The sequence below is a fragment of the Neolamprologus brichardi genome, chromosome 10, assembly GCF_056152115.1.
Source record: "Neolamprologus brichardi isolate AB-2024 chromosome 10, ASM5615211v1, whole genome shotgun sequence".
Taxonomy (NCBI): domain Eukaryota; kingdom Metazoa; phylum Chordata; class Actinopteri; order Cichliformes; family Cichlidae; genus Neolamprologus; species Neolamprologus brichardi.
The window spans coordinates 20,952,587-20,966,141 of record NC_142113.1 but is presented as its reverse complement, the minus strand read 5'-3'; the positions used below and the strand labels follow the sequence as shown (position 1 = coordinate 20,966,141).

General features: G+C 43.8%; 2 protein-coding genes across 4 annotated transcripts in view; one reads left to right on the top strand and one right to left on the bottom strand.

Annotated features, from left to right (window-relative positions):
• The window catches only part of f9b (coagulation factor IXb), a 21,563-nt gene extending 17,274 nt beyond the window's left edge, over positions 1-4,289 (bottom strand). Inside the window, exon 1 of the mRNA XM_006784918.3 lies at positions 3,532-4,289. Coding sequence (XP_006784981.1) covers positions 3,532-3,580 — 49 coding nt within the window. The 5' untranslated portion in view covers positions 3,581-4,289. The remainder of the gene's footprint in view (positions 1-3,531) is intronic.
• The window catches only part of fgf13b (fibroblast growth factor 13b), a 19,340-nt gene extending 5,785 nt beyond the window's left edge, over positions 1-13,555 (top strand). Inside the window, exons 1-5 of one of the 3 annotated variants that reach the window (XM_006784921.3) lie at positions 1,871-1,963; positions 6,322-6,432; positions 8,259-8,362; positions 9,623-9,821; positions 12,177-13,555. In XM_006784921.3, the coding sequence (XP_006784984.1) occupies positions 1,933-1,963; positions 6,322-6,432; positions 8,259-8,362; positions 9,623-9,821; positions 12,177-12,316 (585 nt within the window). In that variant the 5' untranslated portion in view covers positions 1,871-1,932 and the 3' untranslated portion in view covers positions 12,317-13,555. Of the gene's footprint in view, positions 1-1,870; positions 1,964-4,792; positions 5,773-6,321; positions 6,433-8,258; positions 8,363-9,622; positions 9,822-12,176 lie in introns of those variants that run through there. The other 2 variants (XM_006784919.3, XM_006784920.3) reach the window with 2 other exon arrangements.

Sequence of the window (13,555 nt, the reverse complement as noted above, 5' to 3'; positions counted from 1 at the left end):
CTGATCGCTTACAAAACTGGTGACATTACATAGTTTGAAAAATCCAAAGGGAAATACATTTGCAGATGTTTTTCTTTTTTCTTTCTTTCTTTTTCTTGTTCTCTTTTTTTAATAGACTGAGGTTATTAAATACTGGCTACCTGCCCAGGAAACTGTCTTTGAAGTCTGAGCCAAAACATGCCAGCTGCCATCTTTGTAATTTGCTATTCAAAGCCAAGGTTACAAAGTTAAAAAAGGGAAAAAGAAAGAATTTTGGTACACAAAGAAAGAAAGAAAGAAAGAAACAAACAAACAAACAAACAAACAAAACAACAATAATATCGGTTCTCTGGAAATGTTGATTATGTAAAATCAGAATCTACAGAGTTATTTCAAAGAGGTTTTGTTTTAAATTACTTGTCCTACTAGGGATGTTCTGCACTGCAGTGCACGCAGCAGCAGTTGCTGCAGTCTGTTATTCTTTGCGTATCATGTCAGTAATATGGATGCTGCTGTCTTTTACCAGGCAGCTTCACAGGAAGAGCTCTTAGAGTACGGCAATGTAATGGGCTTATAATACACAGTTGTGGATAATTGTGTAGAGTCTCTATATGGTTCATGGGCATGTCTCTGAGTGAGGCTGCTATTTAATGTGCTATGATGTGGAAAGCCCACTGTGAGAGAGCCACTAATGGTGTGTTTGCTTGTGTATTTGTGTGCACACTATGTGAGTTTGCCTCTGAATTAAAGTTTTTAGTAGTTTCACTTCTAGTTGTTTATCTCAACAGAATTGTGTGTGTGTGTGTGTGTGTGTGTGTGTGTGTGTGTGTCCGTGTGTGTGTGTGTGTGTGTGTGTGTGTGTGTGTGTGTGTCTGTGTGTGTGTGTGTGTGTGTCTGTGTGTGTCTGCCTGAAAGGCTCCAACAGCGAGACAGTGTAATCAGTTTTCTATATGAGACCTAAAATTTGAATCACCAAGCATGTTGGCTCCACTGGTTGAACTTGTAATCAGGGTTTAATTAGAAGCAAATATAAATAAGAATTTCGCCTGGAGCTTGTTTAAGGTCGATGACTACAATTATGGATTGGTGCAGTTTAAGCTGTGACAAATACTGAAAAGAGCGATATCTGATGTAGACCTTGTTTCCTATTAATCTGATTTATTTCACCAAGTGCAGCTGAGAAATTTCCTGCTTCTCTTTGTTAAAACTGTTTAGCTGGATTTGACATGGCATTTTAAAAAAGTTTGTGTTTAATGACTCATGCCCCAGTTTGGGCAGTAAGCACCAGAGTCTCTGTTGTAATGTTTACTGCTTTTTGAGGGAATGGAAAACATGAATCTGATTGCATGATTTCGGGGATTAAAACCTGATTATTTCTTTTTGTTTGTTTACATTTTTTTTTTTTAGCAATTGTTTAAATAACCATATGTTTTGCTGGTAAATGAATTGTTTAAGTAACAAAAAACAAGCTTGGATACTGACCAGAATAGTCACAAGAGGCCCCTGTAAATATAGCTGTCATGTTTTTGGACAGAGAATAACTGTGTTTAAGTGTTGAAAGAGGTCATCAGAGAGTATTTATATGTTGGCTGCAGTAACATAGATTTGGATGAATGTGTCTCAGCCACATTACAAGGAAAAACAAACACAGACAGCGTTTCCTCGATAGGTCCTTGGATTTGGGAAGGGCCTGCTGGCTCTCTACCTCTCTTATTGTGCCAGATCAGCGGGGCCTCGAGATGAATCATTAATGACCGGTTCCAACGGCTTAATGGCCTCTAATGTTCTGTAATGATCTCCCGTCAACGCCATGTACGCGGCCTTAATGGATCCAATGCCGTGGAGAATTGTCTGGTTTGAACTTCCATAATTCGCCCTGTTTTCGACGAGCGGCGCAAAACAGGAAGTGCAAAAAGCCACGAGCAAAAGGCTCCAGAGCTCCGCGGGCGCAGCATGACTTTCCCTCTCCGCCGATCCACTTCAGGTAAGATGAGAAAGGACAAAATTAGCTAGAAAAAGGAGCCACATCTGTGCCTAAATATCACCAATATGTTCTGGTAATAAGATGTGTAAACGAGACGCGCTAAACTAAGTTCAAACAGCGCAACTCAGGCGCCGGACGTGTTTGAAGTGGCTTCTGAATTACGAATGTGAATTGTGGGCCTTAGAATATTTAAAATGTTTAACTTAATGTTGATAATTTTCTGTTTAAAAAAGTTTAACGTGTTGTTTTTTGTTTTGTTTTGTTTTTAAATAAAAAGGGTTTAAAGATGAAGCTCTGTCCGTGGTTCTGAAAACAGGGCAGGACGCGCCCTTCTGTTGGGCGGACAGCTGGACTTCAGCACACCTTAGCAACGCGCTGGCTCTTTAAAACAAAAAACACATTCACAATGAATCGCCTCGGCTCTGAGTTTATTTCACGGGCTTAACTTAAAGAAAAGAAAAAACACAACATGAAACTCAACAGAGAAACATTCTGAGTGAGTTTTGGGAGCGTTAATGAATTCTATTATAAGTTTAACACCAGTCCGTTTAGGCACAGCGAAGACTCGGATAATCCCTTTAGTGTAGTCGGCCTGCAGTGCAGTTTCTTACACGGTCTCCTCCACTAAAACCACTTTGCATCCAGAGTTTTACGTTAAATAAAATATTCCAAGCGCGATTCAAACAACGCATTGATGGATTAAATGCGCAAACAAATTCCGGGTCTGAGCATTTCACTGAAGCATTTGGCCTCGTAATGTCGTGGCGGCCAGTAGCAAAGAATTTAAAGTGTTGAATTTTGTACCGCAAGCTGTGAATGTTTTTGTGCGTGGCTGATTTCACTATTTCACTATTTCCGACTCTTCTGTGGTTAGACTGAGTTTCTCACAGTTTTTTTTTTTTTTAAAAAATCGTTTTAAAGTTTGTTTTAAGTATTTTTCTTTTTTCCGACTTTTTTTTTTTTTTAATGTATTCAGTTCTTAAACTACCAATTGGTGGCGCTAATGAACTCCAACCAAAGCTTAAAGACCTTCACTTCCTTATCATAGAGTACATACTCACATTCTTCAGACTGTTTATCTCCATTTCAGACATCCCTGTGTCATTTCTAGCTACACCTCTAATAGATGTTAATTATCGATAGCCATTTATTTATTTTTAAATCTTTGTACCTTGTCTCTTTATTCATTGCTTTTCTGTTGGTTGATTTTATTGATTTGCTTGCTCTCTGTAAAGATGAAATGAGTTATCGTGATGGCTGAAGGCTGTGTTAATGTTCCTCAGGATCACTTTATATCTGATGTTTTTTACGTGGCTCTTATTTTGTGTGGCTCAAGCTTTTAGAGGCCTGTGGTTGGGTTTAAAGCAGTGAGCTCATAAAAGAAACATGAAGAACTAGATTTAGCTTTCAGTCACTTCTTTACTCCAGCTGTTTCCCTTCATGTGATTGATGTTTTAGTTGACGTTACCGGTTACTTATGAAATATTTTTGAGTGTTGTCTGAAAGAGCGTGGGTTTAACTGCAAAGTAAAACTATTTTTATCTGTGCATGTTTACAAGAGTCCTTACCTAACCAAAGGGCCATCGGTGGTACTTCAACTTCCTCGGTCAGCGGCATGGTAAATGCTCCACTTTAGCAGTGTGGAGACCTCAGTGTCTGTCCACGGTCCATCACGTTCTCCAGCTGTCTTATCCTCACAGTGGGTTAGAGCTCACTGGGTTTGGATCCTCTTCATTTGTGTAGTTTACTGCTCACCACATCCTCTTACTCCCCCAGCCATCGATCTCTCCCGCTGGAGAACAGCATGCATTGACTCTGCCCGCTGTTCAGCGGCAGTTGCCACATGCAGGTCGACCTTCGTCTGCCGGCTGTGTGTCCACCGCCTCCTCTTCCTCAGTACCAGTTGGAATTAGCAGTCACCATCCGCCACTGCAGCTGTTTTTGTCTCTGACAACTGTGCATCTGTTTTCCTGTGGGGGCTGCCTGTGGCCAGCCGACATGCACCGAGTGGCTGATTGCTGCTGCCTAGTGTGTGTGTGTGTGCACCTCTGCTCTGGTGCAAATGCTAAAAGGGAACATCTCGAGAACGACACAGCTCGCAGAGACACAAGTGCCGCCGTCTTTTTCACCTCCTTCTTGCATGCTGCAGCCTTTTCAGCAGTGGTGAACCTCTGCACCAAAATATTAGAGCCCCTCCTTTCTCTACCCCCCTTCTGATTTCTTCCCCTCATGCACACTTGCTAGGTCTTTCTCTCACTCTCTCTCCCACCCTCTTCCTTCATTGTCCCTTCACTTCATTTCTCTTATTTCATTATCACGTAGTTCCCCCTCATATAGGTCATTTTTCCTGATGTGTGGAATAGTCTTGCACTTTCTTCTCCTGTCTTCTACTGGATTTATTTTTCCCTCCTTTTTCATTCATCATTCTCTTTTCCAATCCATTTGCAGGTTATTTTCTACAAGCGTCTCCCTCTCTCTCTCTCCATCTCTCTCTCTTTCTCTCTCCAACACACTCAGTATCTCATTTTCTCTCTGCCGCCCACCCCCTCTTTCATTATCCCTCCTCTCATTCATTCACCTGTCTGTCTCCTCTCTTATTTCATTGTTTATTTTCCCACCTCCCATTTTATCCTCTCCTTCTGTCTCTCTCAGTCTGCCTATCACACATCAGCATATTTAGTGTATCATGTAAATATCATGCCACGTGGGGGTACAGGGGCTACAGGTGCCCTATGAGAAAGCACTGCCCCCCCCCCCCCCAACCCCCCTCTCACACACACACACACACACACACACACACACACACACACCATCCAGCCTCCACCAGTCTCATCCGACACCCCCTCTCCTCACACACACACACTGCACGGACACGCATACACACACACACCCGCTCCACCTCCCCTTCCTCACTCTTCTTCCTCGCGGCGGGCAGGGCTGCAGCAGTTTTATGAACGGCACGGCTGCACCATGATCCCTTTCCCACTGAGCCAGCCCCGAGCTGTTTCATTGACAAACATCCCAGTTGCTGCATTTCTGTCACGGACAGCGTCAAGAAGAGGAGCATCGCCGGGGGAACGGTGCAGAGCGGCAGCAGCAGCAGAAGGAGAAGAAGGAGAAGAGGAGGCAGCAGCAGCTGCAGCGATCGTCAACAACCCCCGGTGTCGTTCACGCCAGCTTACACTCTGTTGATTTGCCACTCGGACCTGGAGAATCTCACGCGCCGTCGTTCTCCGTCCACGCTCTCTCTCTCTCTCGGGACACTCGGAGGAATCACCAGAGGGGGGAATCAGAGCGCTCTTTGCCACTCAGACCCCTTGCGGGGATGTGAGGCGGCGTCGTTAGCGCTCAGTCACTGGCACGGTGCTGGATCTAACGACTTCCATGAAGCGCCGGGACGCACCGATGGAGGATTCTGGACGCTTTTTAAAATCACGGATATCCGCGAGACTGCATCGGTCGGTGTGTGATGCGAACTGAGCCGTGGGTGGTGTAGACCCCCACCCCTCAACCGCTCTCCCCGCGCTCCACACACCCTGACCGCCTCGTCCGCGATCGCCCTCTCCAACCCAGGACGCGCAGCCTTGTTTCACTCCACCGGGGGAACATGTCCCGGGCAGCGGCTATCGCCAGCTCCCTGATCCGCCAGAAACGACAGGCGAGGGAGCGGGAGAAGGCAAACGCATGCCGCGGAAGCGGCAGCCCGAGCAACAGCAAAGGCGCAAACGAGAAACCGAGCAAACTGAACGTGTTTTCGCGTGTCAAGTTGTTTGGCTCGAGGAAGAAACGGAAGAGAAGGCGACCACCAGGTCTGTGAGGAGGGGGGTGGGGGCAGTCGGATAGCCGGCGGGTAGCATCATCACCTCGTCCATCTTCACCATCACCTTCAGCATCATCGCCATCCTCATCTCTGCCACCATTCAGCATTATTTTTTTTTTCTCATCACTAAGGCAGGTTCTTCATCACTTCATCACTCCTCACTCCGAGGACAGTGTCACAATCCTGTTGCATGAACCCACAAACGTCTCACATGAGTAACTTTATATTGTCCCACAGCAAAGTGTTGAAAAGCACAACCCTAAGTGATCCTACTCATGATACATGTGTCAATTATTAGCTGATTTATTTTATTTATTTTTTTAAAAAGGCATCTTTTTTTATGAGTTCCACAATGTTTAGTGGAACTGCCACAGATCGATACTGGTGGTCAGGGCCCTCAAGCATCAGTGACTGGAAATACAAACAGCGTCTCCTCCTCTGACACTTCTGGCTTCCTAGAGGCTGCTGGATTTGATGCATGTGATCACATGACAGCAGTAAGAAAAGAATGCACTTAATGTTTCTGTTTTCCTCTTAGAGCCCCAGTTAAAGGGCATTGTGACCAGGCTTTCCAGTCGCCAGGGCTTCCAGCTGCAGATGCAGCCTGATGGCACCATTGACGGAACCAAGGATGAAGACAGCACCTATGGTGAGGCTGGCGTTAACTAGATTTGTTGTGTGTGTGTGTATTTTACCCGACTCAATCATTTTGACCTAGGTTAACTAGGTAACCTAGAACTAGGTTATTTAGATTATTTATACTTTAACATGATTTATAAATAAAAGCAAAGTACAGGCTGAAACTGACTTTCTTCAGTGCAGATCTATATTACTTCTCGCTTACAACAGAATGTTGCAACATGTTACTGCTTTAAGGGTCGATTTAATTTAATTCCCACATCCCTATTGTTGAGTTTCATCTTGTGGAAATCTGTTTACTGCAGTGACTTTAATTTAGTCAGTCACTCAACAACAAGTCAAGTACTCATAATTAGCAAATGTCAAGTGGTGACACTGCAGTCTTTCTATATGAAATGCTTCCTGGTTAAAATAATTGATCAAATGTCTGCACAACATACAGCGCCACGTTCAAATCCTTAGCATTCAGAAAGCTACTACACCATTCATTTTTACCCCCTCCATTTCATTCTCTCCATCACACACACACACACACACACACACACACACACACACACACACACACACACACACACACACACACACACACAAAGTGCAATGTTTGATTGATACGGCTAATTCAATTCTGTTGTTGTGGTTCAGACTGCAATCACTCTCCTTATGCACAGTTGGTGTTGCCAGCATCTCACATTAATCTCTGCTACTTCTCAGGCCACCGACTGTTGTCTGCATGCAGAACGACTACAGAGGAAGCACACTCTTTAATGAGATGATTACATGGTGTATACATCATGTAAACGCCTACCCACATTAAATCAGTCACCCGTAAATGCGTTTGAATACATAATCCCCGTAAACCACGTCTTCATATATTATGCACAGTTATTGTAAAGAACAGTATTGACTAAAAATGATGATGATTAAACAAGGGTCCTGACTCACAGAGCTATGGCTCGGTCTAATCTTTACGTTGATATGTTGTTACCGTCGTGGAGCCTTTAAGTGCTTATCCAGTTTGGCTGGAAATGCATTCAAATGAAATCTGACAGTCTGCGATTTAATGTCACATTCGCTGTAATGTGTCGAAGAGCCCAGACAGCTTAGTTTTGCTCGGGTAGCTTATGCTTATAAATCATGCTGTAAAAATTCACAAACAGACAGAGCTCATTGAATTTGCCGCGTTAAAGAAGCTCGGGAATGCACTGTTTACTCTGCATGCTCAAAACATTCGGCGACGGAGGACCACTTCTCCAGCAAATCGTCAAACATTTCCTGATTGCAGTTTCTTAACTGCAAGATTTGCCGCTTTTCTTCCGATTCACGTCAGTGTAAAGTGAATATATTTCGAGGGCTTTTGGAGTGTTAATCAAACAGAAATTTGAAGGCATCGCCTTCTGTGTGGGGAAAACCGTAATGGGTACTTTTAACTACCGTCTGACATTTTATAGACTAAATGAGTGATTACTAGAAAAAATAGCTGAAAGTGATCATTAAGTGCAGCTCTAGCAGGAACATTTTTCATTTGTATGACAGATGAAATAGCGCTGATCACTGGCTCTCTGGCTTTTCTGTTGAAGGATGTCCTTGCACTATCAAATGTTTACCAAAACTTGCTCTGCTGCTCGCCTTTTGATAATTTTATCCCACGCTTAATACCAGGAGCTAAATTGTAAGCGTAGTTCAGCCTCCTAAAATAGCTTCTCTGTGGCAAAATGGAGGTGTCATCATGCCATTGATATTGATGAGTACTTTCCTCTGTTTCCCTCTGTGTTCGCTGTGTGAATTCTTGTTTGATTGCTTTGTGTTGTGCGCGTGGCTTTGCGTGTGCATTTGCAGCTGTGTTCAACCTGATCCCAGTGGGGCTTCGTGTGGTGGCCATCCAGGGTGTGCAGACCAAACTCTACCTGGCAATGAACAACGAAGGCTTTCTCTACACCTCTGTAGGTCACCACAGACACACACACACACACCATCACAACCAGAGTCATTAATGCTACAGACTCAAACCTGCTCTTTGGGTCAGGTTGAGTAATGAAGCAGAAGCTTTCACCGTGAGCAGACTCATTGTCATCACATCATCACATCAATACTTGAACTACAGTGTTGCTTTGTGCGTCAGCTGCCACAGGGTGTTATAATCCAGTGTCTGAGCCTCCCTTATCTGTCTCCTGATATTGTGGCTTCTCAGGATTGATTTCAGATCATCCCCCAGCCTCCTTTTGTTTATCTCCCTTCAGTGATTCTGTGATAGGAAGATTACTTTGTGTCTGTTTACACACACAGCTCCCAAAATTTGTTTTCATGTCTTTTCCCACTCAAAACACACGTACACCCCCCCCCCCCCCCCCCCCCCCCCCCCCACCCTCCTCTCCAACGCTACTGTGCCTACATTTTCTCAGACAGGTCAGAAGGTAGTACTGGCTGCAGTGCAGTGCATTAAGTGCCTCACTTTAGCTGCACAGCTCTGATGGTGGGTGGTGTGGAAGCAATAACAACAACAGAATCAACAAAAATAACAGCAATCTGAACAAAACTGTGAGACCAGCAGATAGAAAACTAACAAATAGGAAATAGAAGAATGGCACAGACCCCGATGTAATAAGAGCCACGCTGCTACGCCTGTGCGGACACGTATACCGCCACAATATCTGGTCCATCATGTTGTTATTGTGAGGGCTTCAGTCACAGCACTGATATCGCTCGTTCCATCTTCTCACCTAATATTAAATGCAGATACAGCCGCGCAATATTTCTGTGCCCGGGTCATATTTCTTTATGTTTTCCTGCTTAATCTATTCCAAGATCATGCATGCTGAAACTTCATCAAAATTTACTTAAGATTAATGGATATCGAAGAGAAACAGCTTTCTCTCTGGGCACCACCGTTCTCAGTGGGCTGGTTGGTATTCAAGGGAGTAGCCGGTTGCTATGGAGACGCAGGAATAAGGAAATGCAAATGTCAGCTGTCCTAAGTTGGTGCAGTTTGTTCTCGGAGGATACAGCCTGGCCGAGATAATGATTCAAAGAGCAGACCAGCTGATGGATGAATACACTGATGACTATATGGTGGAATGACTGAACGCTTTTTAATGGAGTCGCCGCCAGCAGCTAACACTCCGCTCTCGCCACGTCTGCTTTATCACCTTCTCGTCTTCTTTCATGTAGGATTTGTTCTCATTTCTATCACATTTTTTTCACAGGAGCATTTTACCCCGGAGTGTAAATTCAAGGAGTCGGTGTTCGAGAACTACTATGTCACCTACTCCTCCATGCTCTACCGGCAGCAGGCATCGGGTCGGGCTTGGTACCTGGGGCTTAACAAGGAGGGTGGAATCATGAAGGGGAATCATGTCAAGAAGAACAAGCCTGCTGCACACTTCATACCGAAGCCACTCAAAGGTAGGACTGATAGCCTTACTGACTTAAATACCAACTTAATAACTCAGAACACGTAAAAGTTTAAATGTAAAATTAAGCGTTTATTCTGATATTCCTGTCGCATGTTTAAAAAACCCGAGAAAACATCAAAGACTGTTTGCTTGTTGTTGCTTCACTTGGATTTTCGTCATCATTTTGCATCATTAACCTTCGCATTTCTCTCAGCTCGAAAGTCAGACCCTACACATCTTTTTATAGTCAAAACTTTAAATAAGAAGCTCAGCATGTGCACAAGTACGAGTTCAAGGCTTACTGTAGGTTTCAAACTGAGAAGAGAAAAGCTGTGTTTAAGAGGAGCAGCCAATCAGAAGAAAGCTGGCTTAAAGGGAGGGTGGTCTTCCTGGGTGAGGGGTGGTTTGTTTCAGACAGTGGGTGCACAAAGGCCTATCATAAGATAAACAAGAATTTCTTTGAACTGTAAATCATGCAGAGGTACTCAAGTAGAGTCCAAGAATGAAAAACATGAGTCTGGAAATGAGCAGAGTAGGCCTGCTTTCCAATGAAACTTGCAGTATTTACATATTCATATATTCTGAGTTTGTCGGTGTGTTGAAAAAGAAAATCGTTTTAAGAAGAAAATAGAGTAGCAATTTTTTTTTTTTACGTTTAAAACATGTCCAGAGGGGCTGTTTAAATATTAATGACTAAATATGCAGCGATCAGTGTTAACACTGGGAAAAAGCTATAGATGAGCTTATAACCCCCGTGTGTTCATGTAGAACAAAATAGACAGCTAATTGTGAAAATGGTTTTGAGCACCTCGGGGTGAGTTTGGCAGCTTAGTGAAAACAAAAGCAGAATCTCAGCGAACCTATAGCACGCGTTATCAAAGTGAGTCATGCTCATAAATGTATAAAACTGTGCAGGTACCATTTACACCAGCAAAGCAAACACGGTGTGTCCGTTACCCCTGACCCTCGCAATTTCGGGGCTCTAGACACTATGGCTGTGATGTATTACGTCACAAGTATATAGGATATGTTAGGTTACAATGTTTTTAAACAAATGAAGTTGTGATAGCATCTAAGAGAGCAAACTGTACTAAGGCCTCATTGATTAGGAGCTTGGGGACGCTCTTGGAAAGTTTTCTCCCCTATAAAGGATTTAGGATTCCAAAAATCCAGAGGACCCCTGACCTATGGAAAATATCTGCCTTCCTGGACTAACTTAGAACCCATCTGCTATTTGCACTCTTTGCTTGAAGGTCTTATCGTCTTTAAAACTGATTTTGTGTCTTGTTAGTTTAAAAAAGATTTAACTGGATTCTATACAAGGAAGGTCATTGTAGATGGTAATATATAGAAGCTTTACAGATTTACAGGCTAGAGTGAAAGCACACTGAAAAGAATGCCAGCGCCAGAAGATAAACATTGAAATGTAAATGCAGATTGGGTACTCTCTAAATGGCATAAAAGGAAAGTTTATGCCCAAATACTCTCGAGGGGGGGGAAAACATCAATAATTACATTCCTGGCCACCAGATATGATAGTGTTAGGCGACCCAATTCTCGGGTTTGATTTACCAGTGCCGGTCATCCAGAAAAACAAGAAAATACCAGGAAAATAGAAAAAGAGGGAATAATCAATATTTCTGCATAGCAAGGCGATAATGGATCCACAGAGATTGGTTATCTGACTCTACTGCAGCATTTCTGACCATTTAGTATCACCACTTCTGGATGCATTAGATAGCTGTTTCCTTTGAAAGAGCAGTAAAATGCACTGTGCACCATCTGACTGGCAGCGAACAGCAGATACAAAAAGTTAGCTGAAGAGACACGTATTTCCCCGGAGACTTAGCAGAGGGCAAAACAAAGCTGAAAAGGGAATGAATATTGGAGTTACATTCATCAAACGGACATGAACACGACTCCATATAACACTGCTAATGCAGCTAATGGATGTGTTCAGTGTGTGGCAGCTGTTTGGTAACAGGCTTCCAGCCTAAAGGCTAATATGTCAGTGACCAGAAGCCATCAAGCATTATATGAAAGCGAGGAAAAAGGAAAAAAAAAACCCTGAACTCTTAGTTAACTGTTTATTTTTTTGCCAGTTATTGAAATTAAGATTATAATTTACCCATTTATGGAGTGTTACAGTCTTTAAATTTCTCTCTGATGATAAAATAGCGTCTTAAAATCAGAATAATTAGTCTGTAGAAACTGAATCTCCCAGGTGCAGAGGAAGTGACTGAACAAAGCTGTGCAAACTAAACCCATGTGACAAAGACCAGTGGCAATAACTGAATTAATGATTCTTGTCTTGTCTTGTCTTGTGTGTCTGTCTGCATGTGTGTGTGTGTGTGTTGGGGTGTAGTGGCCATGTACAGGGAGCCCTCCCTCCATGACTTGACAGAACTCTCCCGTTCAGGCAGCGGCACACCGACCAAGAGCCGCAGCGCTTCGGCCCTACTTAATGGCGGCGGGAAGACACCCAGCAACAACGACTTATCCTAGCCCCCCGACCCCTCACACCGTACCACACATACACATGCACATACACACGCACACTCAGACACACTCCCATGCAGACACACACATACACGCACAGATCTCAGGCCGACATGCCCACACATCAGACTGGTGAGGGGTGGGAGAAAAAGAAGGAGGACGGGGACGTGTTCTTCCACTAAACGGAGCCCACTGTGACTGACTGTGATGTAAATAAATCAAGGACAATCAATCCGTCTGGCTCTGCTGCCCCTGGTGTGCAGAGGGACGGGACCTGCGACTCTCTTCCCTCGACCGGTCCTCCTGCTGTATCGTGAACAGTTGGAACAAGCGAGGGAGCGATAGAGAAGAGGGGACAGAGGAAGTCAGACAGTCAGTCACGCAGTCAGATAAACAGACTGTTACAGAGAACCAAAGAGTACAAGTATTAACCCACTAGGTTATTACTACGAAATGGCACGCGGCTGGAAAGTTACAGGGAGTTACAATGGAAGGAAGTCTTTATCTAATCTACCGTACGCTATGTTTACACAGAGCTCATGGGTTTAAGTCATATTTTTAAAACTGACAAACATATTCCTTGTACACTTATAAGGACTTATCATTTGTTTGCATGCAGGCGTGCCTGTGCATGTGTGAGAGAGAGCGCGAGAGAGAGAGATTGAGTACATGCTGTGCTTGCGATAGGCGTGCTGTGTATGTGTGTTTGTGTGGGAGAGAAAGTGTGTGTGTGTGTGTGTGTGCACGCATGTGTCTTGAGGGTGGGGGTTGGGATTTTACCTTTTTAAGATCTGTTGTATATTGGACAACCCCCCCGAGGGCTTGAGCAGGTTACTGTAAGGTTTACTGTATATGCTTCCATGCTTACTTCTTACAAGCAATGCAGTCGTTTCTCTTTCCGTTCGTCGTTGTTGTCCCTTGCCGTTTGTTTGTTTGTTGTTGCATGGAAGCTTGTGGACCTCTGCTCAGTAGCAGCATGCTGAAGGTCCTTTTTCTTTTCCCCCTCTCTCCTGGTCTTACGTGTTCCTGACCATAAGAGAACACTAGTGAGCCAATAGTGTGATACCAGAACACTAGTGAACTAATGTGAGGGTGTTAGAACACTACTGGACCAATAGTATTGCACCAGAACACGGGCGGACCAATGGTGTTGGACCAGAACTTTGGTGAACAGCACAGATTAACTTAATATTTTGGTTCCTGCTGTGGACAAACTAGAAATGCACTAAATAAACTCTTTCTAAG